We start from the raw sequence: 19,401 nt of genomic DNA, 5'->3' as shown, positions 1-19,401 counted from the left end.
TTGAAGCGGAACATTGGAGTAAAGTTGACCCAAAGTTTGCAAAACCGACGTTTGGCGAAGCACGGAATTCGGAATCTATTCGTATAATCAAATAGCACCAATGCTTTATATAAAATATTAAACGTTGACGTCTATTTAAATTCATTGTATGTAATACGTATTTATTTAGCTTAAATAGTCGGTACTTAGTAAATCTGCAGAGTGGCTTCCTGTCGATTGTGTCGGCTATGCGAAAAAAATTGAGCGGTGTAGCAAGTAGTTTCCATAATAGACAAGATATTTATGAAAAGTTTATTTTTGATGTCATTATATCTATAAAACAATATTTACAATACGTAAATATTTCTATAAAGTCTAAAATCCAATATATATGATATATACCTTAAATTATACCAAGAAAGATTAGATATAGCGAGGATGACATCTTTCGTGATCTTTACGAGATCCTTTTCATATAAGTCATACGTGCCCGCAAAGTAATATTTTTGTAAGTTCAACACGGGCCAATAATCTTTAATAATTTATAAATATTTTGTTCACCTCCAAATAAAATCAATCAAGCAATTTACGTTCCAATTTGAATATTATGTTAAAATCAAATGAAAATCAAAGAACAGTTTGATTTTCTACTTCTTCTGTACTTCTGTTCTTCTTTCGTTCTCTTCAACTAATTAGCTATAGCCTATAAGAGAGAGGGAAATTAAACTTTGCTAAGTCTTGTTTCGTGAGCAGTGTTGGTCTAGAGGCTTCAACGTGCGACACTCATACCTGAGGTCGTAGGTTCGATCCCCGGCTGTGCACCAATGGAATTTCTTTCTATGTGCGCATTTAACATTTGCTCGAACGGTGAAGGAAAACGACATGTCTTAGACCCAAAAAGTCGACGGCGTGTGTCAGGCACTGGAGGCTGATCGCCTACTTGCCTATTAGATTTTAAAATGATCATGAAATAGATTCAGAAATCTGAGGCCAAGACCTAAAGAGGTTGTAGCGCCACTGATTTATTTTATTTTAAGTCTCGTTTCTGAATCTTAGTTTCTATATTTTCATACAAATTAAGATGCGTTCATGTCAAGTCAAACGACGAAATGACCCTTCTTATGATTATATTTATAATGCATATCGGTAAAAAAGTAACGAATGTTGAAGACGTTTTTCCAATATTTTATTTAAAGAAATCCCCACGATCACCGCCGAGCCATACCGTGGTACATAATTATTCAAAATAAAAGACTTCAAACTATTATTTACGAATCTTTAACGAAACTTTAGAAAAACAATAATAATCAAGTGGCGCTACAACTCTGCGTTGGCTGCAGATTGCGTCCGCATCTTTTATCATTTTTCTTTCACAGACGATTCAAAAACAGCTGTGATTAGAACGCATCTGGGGTTGAAAGTCTCACGCCTAAACCACCATGCCAACTGCCCTTCAGCTTTGGAAAAACAATATATTCTTGAATGTTTCTTTCAGTGCTGGACGCAACAGCCAAGCTTCCATCAGGCATCCTAAGTGGAAATGGGAACCAATATGGCGACTTCGACGAATGCCTTAGCATTGATAGCGCAGTACGTGGAAAGTACTGCCTGGCTTCGCTGCAAGTTAACTTAGCGGACATTGGTCATAGGAAGTTGGACTATTTGGTGCACAGTGGCCATTACATTAGGAGTAATATTACTGATGTGAGTATATTTTTTTTCTTTTTACTTTTTTTATGAGATTTCTATGATTTAAGTGGGTAAAAACCTCTTCGCGAACATTGAATAAAAACCTTCTTGGTCTTAGATTTCTGTAGCTCTTTCGTGATCATTTTTGAAAGCCAAGTAGGTGATCAGCCTTCTGTATGATTCCTGTGTTAAATGCACACATAGTAAAGTGCATTGGTGCACAGCAATAATTCGAACACGCTGGTTTGAGAGACGAACCCACAAGCCAACACCGCGTTGCGAATATTGAATGATTTCATTATGAAAAGATGCTACTGGCATGTCTTATTACAATCGAAAATTAATCGTTGTTTTGGCGGCAATTTTGTGATAATAATCGTGTCTTAATACTAGTAAAGTTGTAATTTTGTGACCTTAAAAACCGTAGAGTAGGATTACAAACAGTCTAAATCTATTTTCATAAGAATACTTCCGCCTGAACGAATATTTACCAATAAACTCCGAAATAACCTACGTAGTATTTTTATTTATTGCTCGTTTCGGAGAAACCATCGTTTCATATTGAATCCGTCTGACCCTAAAGCAACATGTTTTATTAATTCAATAAATGCATCAAAATTACATACAAGCACGATTGTTATGAAATCACATTCATTACGGAGTCGTAAAGACAATCGACAACAATAAAATCCGGGCCACGCGACCCAAGGGTGTAGGTTCACGGCTACATGACACAATATTACATGGTATGTGTATTATTTATCGGTAATAAAGTAAAAGTAGTGTTATATATTTGCACGGATGAAATAGTGATATTTTCGTTAACTTCTAATACTTTGTCACACTAATTGTTTTTGAAGTGACTACTACGATATATTGATACATATAACGTGTACAAAATATGTAAATTATTAACTAACGCTGCTATGCATGGAAATTATAACTATAGACAGAGTTATAATAATATTTAAAAAAAACAAAATTCTAAAACTTAAAAAAATTTATTCGTGATAGAAATACGGTTGTGACAAAATTCATGTATCGCTAATGCCCACACTAGGAAGTGTGTTGAAGAGTCTTAGTGTAGTTTTGATATTAAATATAAAATCAAATATAATTTTTTCAAGTACCTATTTAGATTTTTATATAGATAAAATTCTAATCTTACAAGGATAAATCAAATTATGTATACACTTATGAACGTCAGAAAATGAATGCTTCTAAATTTACATTTACTGCTGTTCTCAAGGGTATATAACGGACAAGAAGAACTGGCAATAAACGCTCCGTCAATCTCCGTAATCGCCAAGGCTTTTTTACTAAATATTCGTAAACACCTACAAACATAACATCATGCCCCACATGACATATACACAGATCCAAGTCCAACCAGTCACAAAAGTAGCACCCGTTCACGAGTACGACGCATGGCCAGCCATCGGCCCCCTCGCCATATTGTAGACACAACCCCATGCATGGACGCCAATATTCATACATAATATAATTTTACGTCAATAACTATATTATTAAATGTTTAATTTATCCATAGCAATGAATTGCTTAGCGAGTTGTGTCTAAATGTGAAAAAAATTACAGTAACTCTAATTAAAGATACATATATTTTACATATAGATTTTATCATACAGTTTCTCATAGTAAATAGCCATATAAACCAAATTTTCGTTGTTTGAAAACTGTCTTAATCATACAGCATACCATAATCTAAATATTCCATGATCTATGCAGCCTCTTAACAAATTACATTTGCATTGCAAAACGTGTGTCGACACTATCTCCCTGCACTTAAATTAAGATCGATGCTCCATACTAATAATGGCTTATCTGCATTCCTGGCAATTTCACGTCCAACCTATATTTATGAAGCTCCTTCACATAACAGTGAATCATCAATATACATATATCATATCAATTAAATTAAACTAAAAAAATGACTGCTTCACGACTGATTTCAGCGCGACCGCCGCTGCGAATAGCGCTGTGTGAGTTCGAAAAGTGAGTTACAGAATCGCACGGCAGTAGAGACCGTAGTTTAAAATATTTAAAATCTACGTACACCTGCCCTACATTGTGTTTACTACAGTTCACTGCTAGGACTGCCTGACCTAAAAAACTAACAGATATAATTTTCTAGTTCCCATAACTCACGAGCATGCATGAATGTTATGAAAGTGAATGAAGAAGAGAGAGGTATGTCAGGACCGTAGCAAGCGGAGATCCGTGATCTCTGCTAACCACTTCAGGAAAAAGGCGTAAATAAAATAATGTTCTAGAACAGTCCCGCACCACCTAACACCGACGCGTGCCATGCAGAACGATGAACGTTTTAAGCGAATCTCCTACTTCTCTATCAAAAGATAATCTAGACTGAGTTGACATGTGGAAGATATAAAGATGATACCAATTCAAATTCAAATTCAAATTCAAATTCAAAAATCATTTATTCACGTAGGTAACACAATGTACACTTGTGATTCGTCATTAAAGATATAAATATTAATGCTTCTAATTTTACATTTACTGCCAGTTCTCAAATCAAGGGCGTAGAACGGAAGAGAAGAACTGGCAATAAACTCTCCGCCACTCTTTTTAATCGCCATGTTTTTTTTTTTTTTACACAACGGTTGTAAGGAGCTGCAACCATTACACCATGTTCCACATGACATTTTAAGTAATTAATAATAAGAACATAAATAAAAACAAAGACTTGTCCCCTATCAGCAGGAGGCATAGTGAAATAGGAGCACGCACTTACATTCTCGTGGGAACAACACGCAAACACATAGTCGAAATAATTAACATCACCGCATACACGAATTCAAGTACGACCAGTCACCACAAGCAGCACCCGTTCACGAGTATGACGCATGGCCAGCCATCGGCCCCCTCGCCATATTTTAGGGAGAGAGACAACCCGACGCATGGACGCCGCCACAAGCAATGACATTTAAGCGAGCATGACGATCCTTGAAATGTGGACTTGGCTACATAAGAAAATAATAATAATACTGAAATAATTGGATACCACATGGATCACGGTTTGTTCCCACTTTACATTAAAACAGTCGTGGATGTTGACGATCGCCCCAGAGTCTGGAAATGCAGCCGAGAGATTCAGTCGTGTTACCTATAATATATACTGGAGCAACTCATATCCAAGCACTAGGATCGTTTAAATATTCATTTATATTATAATAAGCCTTAGTAAGCAGTTTTACTTTAATGTACGATTTAAATTTATTTATTGACAACGCTTGTATCTCACTAGGGATTTTGTTGAAAAAACGTATACAATTGCCTTGGAAAGAATTACTCGTTTTATGCAGCCTTCTGGTTGGTGCGCAAATTTTGTCTTTATTACGAGTACTATAATTATGGAAGCTACTATTCTTTTTAAAGATATCTATATTTTTCCGCACATACAAAATATTCTCATAAATGTATTGACTTGCCAGAGTCAAAATATGTAATTCCTTAAATTTGCTTCGGACCGACTCCCGTGGGGACAACCCACAGATCGCTCTTATAGCCCGCTTTTGCACTACAAATATCGATTTAATGTCAGCTGCATTACCCCACAAAATAACACCATATGACATTATACTACGAAAATAGCTGAAATAAACAAGCTTTGCTGTGTTCTCATCCGTAAGATCGCGTATCTTTTTAACTGCGAACGCTGCGGAACTTAGCCTATTCGAAAGACCTTCTATGTGTCGGCCCCACTGGAGTTTACTATCTAAAGTAATTCCCAAGAACACCGCATTATCAACAAAGTCTATTTCCTCGTCTTTAATTATTATTTGAGAATGACTACTTTTTACATTTGTAGTTACAAATTTAACACATTTTGTCTTCTTTTCGTTTAACTTAAGATTATTTGTATTAAACCAGTGAACTACACTGGAGATGGCACTGTTTACGTTATCAAGTGATGGATTTTGTCGTTTCACTTTAAATAAAAGCGAAGTGTCATCAGCAAACAGTACTATCTCGTGAAGCTCCTTTACAAGAAATGGCAGGTCATTTATATAGACAAGGAATAAGAAGGGACCAAGTATGGAGCCCTGCGGTACTCCCATAGTAACAGAGGATCCCTGTGATATAGCTCCATTTACATTTACCTTTTGAATTCTATCGCTCAGGTATGATTCCACAAGATTTAGCGCCCTTTCGCCAATGCCATAGTGTTGAAGTTTCTTGATTAGGATTTCGTGATGGACACAGTCAAAAGCCTTTGATAAGTCGCAAAAAAACTCCAATGGCATCATGAGAATTTTCCCAAGCATTTAAAATCTCGGAAATTAATTGAATGCCAGCATCTGCTGTGGAGCGACCTCTTGTAAAACCAAACTGCTGGCTATGCATAATTTTATTATTATTAAAATGTGTCAATAATTGTTCAAGAATGATTTTTTCAAAGATTTTACTCAAAGCCGGCAGCACAGATATGGGTCTAAAATTTGTGGGGTCCGAAGTGCTGCCCGTTTTGAATAACGGTGTGATTTTACTTATCTTCATCTGGTCTGGAAAGACTCCACAATCTATACATTCATTAAATATTATAGCCAACTCTGAACTGATAGTATTGATTACTGATTGTAAAATGAAAACAGATACACCCCAAAGATCTTTAGTTTTTTTTATTTTTAGCTGTTTAAATGTTTTTATAATGTCATTGTAGCTAATGCGGCTAAATACAAACTTATGATTGCATACAGGAACATTCTTTTTCAATAATAAAAGGGCGGCTGATGGTGAAGAATTTAAAACGCTGGTTGTATTTAAAGGAATGTTAGTAAAAAACTCTTCAAATGCAGAGGCTACTTCGAGGTCGGAACTAATTACTTTGCCGTTTATGTTCACTTTGAATTCAGTATCCTTTCTGGAGGTTCTTCCAGTCTCCTCGTTTATAATTTTCCAAGTAGCCTTTATCTTATCAGAGCTGTTGTTTATCCTAAGACTTAAGTGTTTCGCCTTAGCGATTCTACACTCTTGCCTAAAACTTTTTGAGAATATCCTAACATAAGTTTTAAATTCTTCACTGTCATTATACTGTTTTTCATCATACAACTCATACAATTTTAGCCTTTTTTTGTGTAGCTCCGGAGTTGCCCAGTCACAAAAGGTAGGTTTCTCCGAGACCAAAAAAGTCTTTGGAGTGAACACATTTTTGAATTCACCAATAAATGAATCAAAGAATGTGCTATATAAATTATTAGGGCATTGGTTACTACGCAAAAATGGCATTTTAAATATCAAATTTTTCCTAAATCTATCTAACCGATCCTCTGTTATAGGAATTGTACATATTTTCTTTTTTTGATCTTTACATTTTAGTATTTCAAATTCAAACAATTGACCAGAGTGGTCAGATGTAAGTTTGTTGATAATACAGGCGTTGAGAGGAACTATATTACTATAGATATTGTCAATACATGTTGCCGTGGTGGCTGTTACCCTAATTCGACTTAGGGTCCATCCAGAAAAGAGCGTACCAATTCTTGAAAGGCCGGGAACGCACTTGCGAGCTTTCTGGCAATGTAAGTGTCCATGGGTGGCGGTATCACTTAACATCCGGTAAGCCTCCAGCCCGTTTGTAATACGTAAAAATAAAACGAATGGCGTAACACAATGCTGAAATATTCTCGCGGGTTTGTGCTCATTATCGTTCCCAACACGTTCATAGCACGCTCATCGTATGGAACGGTAAACAAGTTTAAGCTTCTGTAAGCTAAGGCGAAAGCGCGATAATTTAGAGATTTGTTTATTTAACCAAAATAGTGCATTTTGTAGCAAAGAAGCTAACAAGTTTAGCAAAGAAAGTCATACACATATAAAAATAAAAAATAAACTTTATTCATATTGTTATGAATATGGTTGTAACAAAATTAATCTAACGCTAGTCCCCAAACTATGGTGTTTTGTGGGTGACCAATTACAGATATTTCGTCCATGTTTAAAATAAAAGGAACATAAATAGGAATGAAATATCTTTATAAAGAATAATATCTATTTAAAATCAAATTATAATTTAAAACTTCTAAATTTACATTTACTGTCAGTTCTCAAATCAAGGGCGTAGAATAATTATACTCTTCGTCACTCTTTTAAATCGCAAAAGTTTTTTTTTAATGGTTGTAAGCAGCTGAGACAACCCGACGCAAAGACGCCATTACTTACATAATACTCACCGCATCATATGTTCAACACAAAGCAGTTAATTATTGCACATTACCAAAATGCATTTTCACATCAAATTTTGAAGTATATGAATCTAACATCCAATTAGTACTAATAATGACTAGGCATATTTAAAGAAGGCACGGGAAATAAACGGTTCATCATTAAATACAAATTTAAAAATGTAGGTTTTTATTAACACAGCCATATTTGACACTTGCCGTGTTCATGAATAATGTTTTTATTAAACAGTTGACGCGAATACAAATTATATAATAATTGATGTATGAACTCTCTCCTTGTTAATGTTTTTGTAAAATTATCATATTTCGATAATTTATGCATAACAGGGCATAAATAAATTATATTTTGCTGAAATAAAGAATATAGAGTAATGCAACATGAATGTTTTAGGTAGTATAGTGAGAATTTAATTCGTTGAATCGATTTCGATTAATTTTGATATACAAAATATAATCACTAAATCGTGAACAGTTAGAAGTTTATGAATTTATTATTTAATAATTTAATAATTAAGTGGACTTAAACACATTATTATTATTAACATAAATTACAAAAAATAGTATTTTAATTTATGTTAATTTAGGACATGAGGCGAAAAGTAAGTAAGATCCTAGGTTTGTACTCTGTCGAAAACCTAGCATTAAAAAGATTAATAAACCAACGCAAGGTACATCAAAAAAGTAGACTTCGTAGTCACAGTACCGAAAATCATTCAAATTATTTTTGAACACGAAAATCGGTCACACAAATAATGTAAAAGAATATTATTAAAATATTTATGCAGATTTGCTCTGAGGTTATCAACCTTTTTATAGAGGAAATATTTGCATTTCAACATATTACATAAGGATAACATCAAAGATATCCGATTTGGTGTTGACATATGTCATTCAGACACTTCAATGTCATGACTTCACTTTTAAATCTTAAGCGCGTCATAAATTAGAATAATAGTTTAGACATCATAAACAATTGTACATGATAAAATGACGACGATTCAATGTTGGTCACTTGTATTGTTGTTTAAAAGTTGACTCCACTTTTAAATAAGTAGTTTAAGCTTTATGCAATAAACTTAATTGCATATCTATAACACTAACAAATTTACATTGTGACGATCTGTGGTGTCTTTAGATGGTCTATAATTATTGATTTATATTATAAAATGTTGAGGGTTTTTAATAAAAAAGATCGACGCATGTTGATTATCGTGAATAACATTAGGCTTAAGGACTGTTTCTTCTAAATAACTTAATATTTATGGTTTTGTATTTGTATTGGTATCTAGGTACATAAAAAGCAACATTTTATATAATCTTGCCGTTTTATATAAAATTGCGACGTCTTTGTTTCTATATACATAGTTTGATCCTACCAAGATCTAAAAATGTATGAACATTATGAACTTGTTCAAATATCTCCCAATATCATAGCGTTATTTTAAATTAAAATGTGGCTTTTGTGGGTATATTTGTCTGCTATTACACAAATTAAATTAAAAGTGGCTTTGAGAAACAAATGTTAGTCTGTCACTCGTTGCGAAAGCGTTGATTTAATTTAGAATTTTTGATATGGTCTACCTCACATTGTATTTAACAAACTTAGTTAATTAATTTAAAAAGAGTTTCTTTATTGCGTATTATATTTGAAGATAGTTTTTTACATCCCTACGTGCTTTATTAGCAGAACTGGCAATTCTTGGAGTGGAATCGAGTCACTAGAGATGCGATCGTTACGTGAGTGGAATTTAAATGGGCCAAAATGGCAAATTGGCAGGACACTGACGTTTGACATGCCTACATGCTGCGGTCGGGTATTTAGAGGAAAATGCTTAACTGCTTTTTATTCGATATTTTATACAATTATTTCCCTGGAAATGAAAATCAAACAATAATTTAATCATATGTACTAGCTTTCAAAGCCGCAGTCGGAGAGACTCGTAGTAAATACAACACTACAAATTCTCTAGAAGAGGATTTCATACTCAATTCAATTAATACAGAGCAGTGTTGTGTAGTGGCTTGAAGGTGCGACCCTCATCTTTGGCCGTAGGTTTAAAACCCGGTTGTGCACCCGTGGGCTTTTCATTCGCACGTAACACTTGCTCGTACGGTGAAGGAAACCGGTTTGCGTTAGACCCAAAAAGTCGACGTCGTGTGTGAGGCATAAAAGAGTGACTGTTTGTCTATTAGAAGGAAAATAATCACGAAACAAACACACAAATCTGAGGCCAAGACCAAGGGTCCCACAGGTCACCAATAAACATATTATATCGAAAGAATTTTCGGATAAAAATCTGAACGTATTACACGATTAATCTCGCTTATTTCTTCTAAGGAAGTCACAAAGGACTACACTAACCTTGACAGAGCATCTGACGTGCAAGACAATTTGCCGCTCTGAGCCACTCCTTAACAAACAAACCTAAGAACATATTAACTATCTTGATTTAACTACGTGACTGTAGATACTGAATTCAGTCTCACTACTGTGTTATAAATTTTGAATTATTTTTTTTTGAAAATTTCGAATAGTTCGAAAATTATTAAGACATGGTAAAATAGTTAACAATATCAGATCTACTGCGAGAAAATTATTATTTCACCGAGAATCAAATCTACACTCGGTCTTTCGGACTAACCAAGACAGATCAAGAGTTCTACAGAAAATGTATTACAATCATTAAAGGTGGACCACACTAGCGCATCGGGCCCTTGGGTTCTTTGTCGTTGTTTTTTTCTTCTTGTAGGCATCACAGAAATTTTAATGTATTAGACAAAGTTGACATAATAATAATGTTTTATCCTTCACGGACCTTCCGTATTTACACCTGTTTCCAGTGTTAATGTGTGGACCAAATAACAATACTGCTAACATTAATGTCAAATCAAGTTACCAAACGCTAATAAGACTAATGAATTTTTGGATAGATTTTAAAAAACAGGAACACAGTTTTAAATATTGAAAAAAATCATAAGTCAAAGGGTCTTACTCAAATGACGCATTATTTACCTTGCAATTTAACATAGAGGTAACATACGACATACCGCTAAGTCTCGATTCAGAACATTCAGCCCATTAGGGGTTTTCTAAGTTTTGTAAGCTGTGCTACGATATCGGATTCAGGATATCTTAAGCAGCAGTTGACAACACTGTATGTAGCGTTAAATACAACCAGAATTCATATATTCCTTTGTTATATGCACATGAAATATAGTTATTATTCAAGACAACCCTCTGACCGACTGACTGGGTACCGATATTTATTTATCTCAACATTCGCGTGATTTATGCAAATCATATTCGCTCAATTATCATGAGTGGATTTTTTTATCTCACACGTGAGAAAATAATATTATAAGTCAAATAATTGTTTATATATAGATTGAACTTATAACTTAAACTTTGTATTATTTATAACTTTTTTAGAACCTAAATGCTTGTCATAAATAACAGGATAAAGCATAATTAATGTTCCGTTTTGTTCTTATAATAAAACATTCAGACATTTTAGTATTACTTTATTAAATAAACACCTGTTTTTCATATATAGTTTATATCACTTTTGGGTAATTTTAATTTTTTTGACATATCCGTTCTTTGTCTTCTTTTAGCTTCATTCAATGCTGCATATTATGCTACGACCTTATACCATCATCTTTTTATGCCTTTTGTTCTTGGGCCTTTTCTATGTATAATTACGTAATTAAATATATAGAACCTTAGCTATAACAAATATTTGTCGAGTCAAATACATAGAAAACGTTTTATTATTACTAATTAAAACTAAAACTCTGCAAATACCTTAAAATATGCCCATTACGAGCTCAAATTTCAAATGAAACCAGTTCATTGCTTACTCATAACGATTTTATACTATATTTCTATATCTATTTATGTCGATTCAAAATCATAATTTTTTTTACCTTTTTTTTTCAATATTATTGCTTAAGCATGATTAATAAACTAAGAGTTCAAAAGCACTTTGGTGCCTGAAGGGCTACACCACAGTAAAACTTCCTTTACTTACATACAAAAGAGTTAAGAAAAAAATAATGAAACAAAAATCCTATACACTTCCATTGACACCATTTAGTATTCTATTCACAGCGATGGATATTCTTAGAATTGCAGTATGGGCAAACACAGAATTCTGTACCAAGTGTTTAATAAATAAGTGCTGCCGGGGGGGGTATCCGACCCCAAACGTAAGGTGGCTTTACATGCATTTACTCCACGGAGGCGATTTGTATTACTATATTTCTTTACAAAAGACAGCCAAAATGTTCTAGAAGTATCTTAAAGGTGTAATAATTTATTGATTTAATTCTCATATCGTACGTGTATCGCGATCACGCAAATACCAAGGCCCATCTTTAATATTCCGACAAGCTATCAGACACATTGTCAACTAATTTGGTCTCTATTGTGTTGAGCAATACAATTCCTTGACTAATACAAAATCAAGACACAACAATTAAACAATGCAACTGTAAACAAATTTTAAATGTTCATTGTATTAGAATTTTAAATGTTCCTTGAACGATGCGTTTATATCTTTTCATGTCTAATATATGTAAAAAGAGCTTTATGCTATATATACGATATATTTATTTTTAAGATGTATCTAGTCAAGTAGTGTGTCCGCGAAAAAGGGTTTTTAAAAACTTAAAGTTAAAATGAATACAACCGGTCCGATTTGAGGTCCGTTTAGTACTAAATATTACAAGTATTCTATTATATTTATATCCTATTCTTAAAGGCCTACGTGACCGTTGTGCTGACACATTGTTCTCACGCTCTACAAGGAAACGTTACTTAGTAAAAACTAAGAGTGGTTCGTAAATCATGTAAGAGTGGTTCGTAAATCATGTAACAGCACTTCGGCTATTGAAATATAAAGGATCTTTGTACTACTATGTTGCAATGGTTTTTGTTTATATAAAATATAATTATCCTATGGTGGTGACACACGGGATTATATAACTCCTCCCTCCTTAAGAGCGAAATTATCAGGGGATTGCACATGCAAATTCTGATTATTTCGCCACTGCAACATATTAATAATCTTATTTTTTATAAAAAACACAACAATTAGCAAAATACAATAAAAGAGTGCCTTAACTAATGCTTTTCACTTTCACTGAATTGCCCATTTCACTATCACTATCTATGTTAAGTTGTTTCAGCATGTAAGACATGTGTTGCAGGTCACTAAGGTCCATTCCTTGTAAGTTTACTGGATTCTGATTTTCCTTAGAGTTCACTGGTGGCTGTAACTCCAGCAGCTTAATGGATGGGATACGTTCTGATGACATATTTTCTGTATGAACACTGTTGATGTAATTGATGTTGAGATCGCAGGGTTAATCTATAGTAATTATATATGTTCCCTTTATAGAGTTTCGGCTTATCTCATTTTTGCAATTCTTTTGAATAATGATTTGATTACGGGTGTATAATATTCATCTATTAGTTGATATTTTTTTGTACCTTTACCTCTTCTATAATTACTATATTCTGGTAACAGTTGGATGGGTTTTCCTTGAAGGTCATCAACTCCTCAATGGTTGTCGTTTCAGGATACGGTGCCCCTGTTTTCTTGTGTGCAGAGATAATTTTCCTCAGAGGCTTGTTTGCAAGGCTGTATAAGCGGTAAGTATGTTACACCTTTCACCAGGATATAGGGATATTTAGGAATGATTATTAAGGTTAGGTTTTTAGGGTCATGAAAGATAGGTAAGGGATACATTCTATTATAACTATAAGTTGAATTGGCTATTAAAGCTACCTCTAATACAAAGTTATTTTCCTGTCTATCTAATAATATGTATGATTTAATATTAATCGTATCTTTCTAATTCGCTTATTTTTATATAAAGCGTTCTAAAATTACTTACAAAAAGATTATATAAACTTAAAACATATGTAGAGTATACTGCATTATTTTCTTTAGTACTTATGTCTATTAACATTTTTTTTTTACACGTTTTAGTTTTTCGTCCATAATTTTTTTGAGTTATTGTGTAATATTTCTGATGAATTAATGAGTCCATCTAACATTTTGAAAACAACTGTTAAACGCTTGTTTGTGGAAATTTTGTTGATTTCCTAATTGATTTATTAACTGTTCATATCGTTGAGCATCTTCCTGATCTAAGTTTCCAGTTATCATTTTAATAATAGAGCCTAGAGGGTTCAATATTCCTCTTCGTACTCGGTGTGAAGGGATTATTTGCCTAATCTTTTCAGTAGTTATTCTTTGCAAATACTCTACTTGTTCCCTAATTCCTAAAAATTCTTTAAACTAAGGCTTATCATCACTTACTATCTTACTAAAATTACTATATTTCCTATTGTTATATCCTAATTCCATCAGTAGGCCATTTAAATCTAATACCTTAAAAATAAGCCAGTTATCCTGTTGGATGAAGGCTGTTCCCTGTCTTACGGATCCCTGAATTGTTTTCAACCTTTTGAAGTTGAAGGCCCAAACTGGGGCTCGTGAGTGTCATCATGATCACTAAGCACCACCTTTGAAGGTCGTTTTATGTTTTTAATTGGTACCTTTTTGTGTTTACCTCTAATTGTAATAGGGATGGTGTTTCTTTCAGGTTTTCCTGTAACTTTGGCCTTTTCAAAACAAGGTTTGTCCTTACTTCTGCGAGTGTTTATTAATTTTGTGAAAATGGTTTTCCCTTCTGGTAACGGGACGTCGGATTCGCCACCGCGTTTTTCTCTAGAGTTTTCCTTAAACGTTAACATTTTATCAGATATGTATTTGTATAAAACTTTTATTCTTTTGGCGTGGTCTTTAATTAATTTTTGCAAGTATTGTTTCTCGAAGTCTATATTGAATGGGTTTTCAGAATCTACATGGCCAAACACTACTTCAAACGGTGTTAAAGTTGTTACAGTATGAATCGCATTATTATATGCCATGATAGAGTAGGTCATAATAGATGCGGCGTCGGTACATTGTTGTTCGTATTTTGCCAGTCTGTAAATTTCGATTAAGGTGGAATGAAAACGTTCAACTATTCCCATTGAATTAGGGTTCCTAGGCGTGCCGATATGTATTTGGATTTTATAGAGTGACATCATTTCTTTCAATAGATCGTTGTTGAATTCAGTACCAGGGTCGCAGCTTATTTTCTTAGGTATACCGTAAAATGAAAAGTATTTTATTAGTGCGCGGATAACGTCAGGTGTGCCTTTACTAGGAATTTCAATCGCCTGTCCTAGTTTGCTAAAAGCGTCAACTAAGGTGAGGTATGTTTTTCCTTCGATACTAAATATATCTATAAATAATTCCTGGAATGGGGCATCTTGCGTTTGAGTTAACTGTAAATATGGTTTCAAAGGCTTTCGGTCATATTTCATTTGTTTACAGGCTTCACAAGAATTAATTACTGCTGATATAGTTTCTTTCATGTTATTCCAAAAGAAGTGTCGCCTGATGTGTGTAAAAGTTTCTTGAATACCTCTGTGACAGGTTTTTCCGAGATGAAATTTCAGAATAACGGCTTTCTGTTCATTTTCATCGTCAATAAAAACGATTCTTTCCGTACACTCATAAAATTGAATTGATCCACCTTTAAAAAGCCTAATTACCATGTTGCTGAATTGTTTGCGATGTTCCGTATTTTCGAAATATATAAAATATTTCTTTTTGGGTTTTATGTATTCTTTCAGGAATTGTTTGATTAAATTTTCGTTATCTATGGGTAGAAAAACTTCTAAGATTCTTTGTTTTTCACGGGACACGTCACGAACTTGAATGCTGTTTTTATACCATTGGAAAACTAATATTTGGTTAGGCTTCGAATCAATTGCTTCGTTTAAAATAGGAATACCGTGTGACTCAAGGTCTTGTGCTGAATGTATAGTTTCAGATTTACTCGAAAGAGATGGAATCGGGTTTGTAACTTTTTCGAAAGATTCATTGGATTTTTGCGAATCTATGTCTGAAATAGTGATTGTATGTTCAGAGTCAGTAATTGAAATTGTTCTTGAGTCTTGTGAATCGCGACGCAATCGTTTTTGTATCTCCTTATTATCACAGTTTACTTTCATGGATTCTTTATCGGATAATGCGTTAATTTTAATACGAGATAAAGCATCAGCATTACAGTTTTGTTTCCCTTTTTTGTAGACTACTTCGAAGTCGTAGTCCAGGAGATTTAACCGCCAACGGGTGAGTTTACTACTGGGTTCCTTAAGAGAATGCAGCCACGCTAAAGGGCGGTGATCTGTGTAAATAATGAACTTCTTCCCATAAAGATAGGGGCGGAAATGTTTGATAGCCCACACAATGGCTAAAAGCTCACGTTCAATCGTGCTATATTTAGATTCAGTTTCAGTGAGGGTTCTGCTCGCGTAAGCAACGGGTAAGTCGTTGCCTACTATGCCTTGAGAAAGTACAGCACCTAAGGCTATTTGTGAAGCATCGGTCGTTAGGATAAAGGTTTTTTCTGTATCTGGGTATTGTAGAAGAGGTGCATTTGTTAATAGTTCCTTACACTTTTGAAAGGCGTCAATATATTGTTGATCTATTACAATTTTATTACGTTTTTTTAAGCAATTTGTCAGCGGCTTTGTGATTTTAGCGAAGTCTTTTATGAATCGGCGATAATAACCGATAAGGCCAAGAAAACTCTTGATTTCAGTTGTGGTTTTCGGTAAAGGATATTTCAGGACTGCTTGAATTTTATCATCATTTGGTTGCAAGCCATTTTCTGTAATCTTGTGGCCAAGGTAGAGAACTTCTTTACATAAAAATTCGGTTTTGTCCAATTGTACTTTTAAGTTTGAGTCTCTAAGTCGCTGAAAAACTGTTCTTAATTTATGTATGTGTTCCTGTAAACTGGCTGAAAATATGATGACGTCATCAAGATACACCATACAATGAATGTTGTGGAGACCTCTGAGAACGTTGTTCATTGCGCGCTGAAAAGTTGCAGGCGCAGTTTTTAAACCAAACGGCATACGCGTAAATTCGTAATGGCCGCTCTGTGTACTGAACGCGGTTTTCTTTCTGTCTCTTTCTAAAACTTCTATTTGATGGTAACCTGAAGCTAAATCAATTGTACTGAAATATATAGCTTTTCCTAGTTTGTCTAATAAATCTGTTATGTTTGGCAGGGGGAATTTGTCATCGATAGTGATCTCGTTTAGGCGGCGATAGTCGATTACCATGCGATACTTTCTCTCACCAGAGGCATCTAACTTCTTGGGAACCAGGTGAACTGGTGCACTCCAGGGAGAGTGTGATTCCTGTATTATGTTATCCTGCAGTAATTTTTCTACTTGTCGATTAATTTCGTCGTTTAAAATCGGGGGTAATCTATAGGGTTTTACATATATCGGATCTTCATTTGTCGTACGTATCTCGTGTTTAACTTGGTTTGTAAATGACAACGGTAATTTTTCAGTATAAAATATGTCTCGAAACTCGTAACATAAATGTGATATGGCTTTTCGCTCTTCATCATTCATATGATCAAGGCGGACTTTATTAAGATTTTCTTTTAGGATTTCGTCAACCTGAATGTCGTCTGTAACTGTGTTGGAGTAACACATGATATCGTTTTGTTGAAAGGGCTGGACATTAAATGGTTTTTGAAATGTAATTGTGACAGTTTGGTCAGTTAGATTTTGAATAACTGTGGAAGCTTGATGATCTATGACTTTCACAAGAGCTGAAGGCATGCGGATGCCTTCACCGAATTCTGTATATTCAATTAGGGCTTCACCGTTTTGTAAATTAGTTGGAATTTTAACACGGGTTTCTGAACGTGGTTCAAGTACGATTTGACGAGAGGGGCTATAAATAATAGGTATTACTGTGTTAGGTGTTATTAACAATTGATTTTTCATGTCTACACTTGCCTGTAATTCTGTCAGTAAGTCGGAACCAATTAAGCCGTCATAATTTTTATCAATAGAATATAAATAAAATTTATGTTTGAGCGGACTCTGAAACGTTTTCAGTAAGGGAATGTGTATGACTTCATTATGTTTACTTCGTGAGTGAGTGCTTATCACCTCGAACGGTTCTTCGTACTTAAAATCAGAAAAATAAAAGTTTGCCATATCAGGGCTCATAAATGATCTAGTAGAGCCAGTATCTATCATAAATTTTGCGTCAATTTCGGGGATATAAATATGTGGTAATTTATTTACCTTTTCCGTATTAATTTGAACTATGTCGGGTTTATGGACGAGGCTTCTGTCTGAAAATTTTCGGTTTCAGTTTCCTGTGAAGTATCAGGGGTTTCCTCTGTGGGTATATATTCGACCTCGGGGTAATATTCAGGGTACTCGGTATCATCGTAGTTTTCAGGGTAGTATTCTGATTCGGGGAAGTTTACATAATCGTCCTGCAGTTGATTATAAAATAGTTGATTCATATTAGTGGGTCTTTGAGGAGGAGCTGTCCTCATAGAAACATCAGTTTTTAACGCACTATTTAGTCTATATGGTTGTTGTGTTGGTTGAATGCCAAATTTAAATTGATTTGGTGGATTTTGAAATCGCTGAAAGTTTTGGTTGGGGATTCCATAATTGAATTGATTCTGTTGGAAATTAGGCCTATATCCAGTCGGTTGAAATTGTGGCCTATGCCAACCTGTGGGCTGAAAGTTGGGTTTATATCCTATAGGTTGAAAATTTGGCTTGTATCCTGAGGGTTGAAATGGTGGTCTATAACCAGTGGGCTGAAAGTTAGATTTTAATGCTGTATTTTGGGGAATGCCAAACTTAAAATTACTTTGTGGGGCTTGTTGCATCTGCGGTTTAAATTGGGATGGATTCACAAATGAATTATTTCGTAGATGTTGGTTATTTAATTGCTCTGGGGATGACATCAATATGGATGGTTTTTGTATATTAGACCTTAACATAGTGCTATGGGCTTGGTACTGGTATTTGAAGTTGACCTCTTCTAATACGATGGAGAGGGCAGCTTCAAGGCTATCACATCCTTTTAATCGTACGATTCTAATTAAGTCCTCGGGAAGATTGTATAAGAATACATTCTTCGCAAGGTTTGAGTAGATTGTGATTTTACTTGCTTTTAAATGTTGGTCTGTAAGTAAGTTTACTTTCGCAATTAACGAACTTTTAACATGTTGAATTCGATTACAGAAATCGATGTAGTCTTCATTGTTTTGTAATCTCATAGTTTCCAATTCAATAGCAATGCATTCCTCCGAGCGAGGATCGCCAAAATGTTGAATCAATAATGATTTTAATTCTAGCCATGTTTTAATGTCCCGTCTCTCACTAACTAACACTGCAGCCTTGCCTACTAACTTGCTAGTTAATAAATGATACAGGTATAATTCCTGCTCCGGGTTGTTAACGCTATTGTAAACGGTAATAACATATTCACATTTGTCGATAAAGGTGTTAAGTAATTTTCCGTCTCCATTAAAGAGCGGGATAACACATGAGAATTCACGTGGCAGTATCTTAATTTCCGTCATTTTTTTTTTTAAACAATTA

The 19,401-nt window shown here is 34.3% G+C and overlaps 1 protein-coding gene across 1 annotated transcript in view; it reads left to right on the top strand.

Annotated features, from left to right (window-relative positions):
- LOC125059044 (nose resistant to fluoxetine protein 6) overlaps window positions 1–19,401 on the top strand; it is a 45,128-nt gene that overhangs the window by 8,783 nt on the left and 16,944 nt on the right. Inside the window, exon 2 of the mRNA XM_047663225.1 lies at window positions 1,475–1,683. Within this exon, the coding sequence (XP_047519181.1) occupies window positions 1,475–1,683 (209 nt within the window). The remainder of the gene's footprint in view (window positions 1–1,474; window positions 1,684–19,401) is intronic.

The sequence above is a fragment of the Pieris napi genome, chromosome 19 (genome assembly GCF_905475465.1).
Source record: "Pieris napi chromosome 19, ilPieNapi1.2, whole genome shotgun sequence".
In the NCBI taxonomy this organism is placed as follows: domain Eukaryota; kingdom Metazoa; phylum Arthropoda; class Insecta; order Lepidoptera; family Pieridae; genus Pieris; species Pieris napi.
This window is presented reverse-complemented; position numbering and strand designations above follow the sequence as displayed.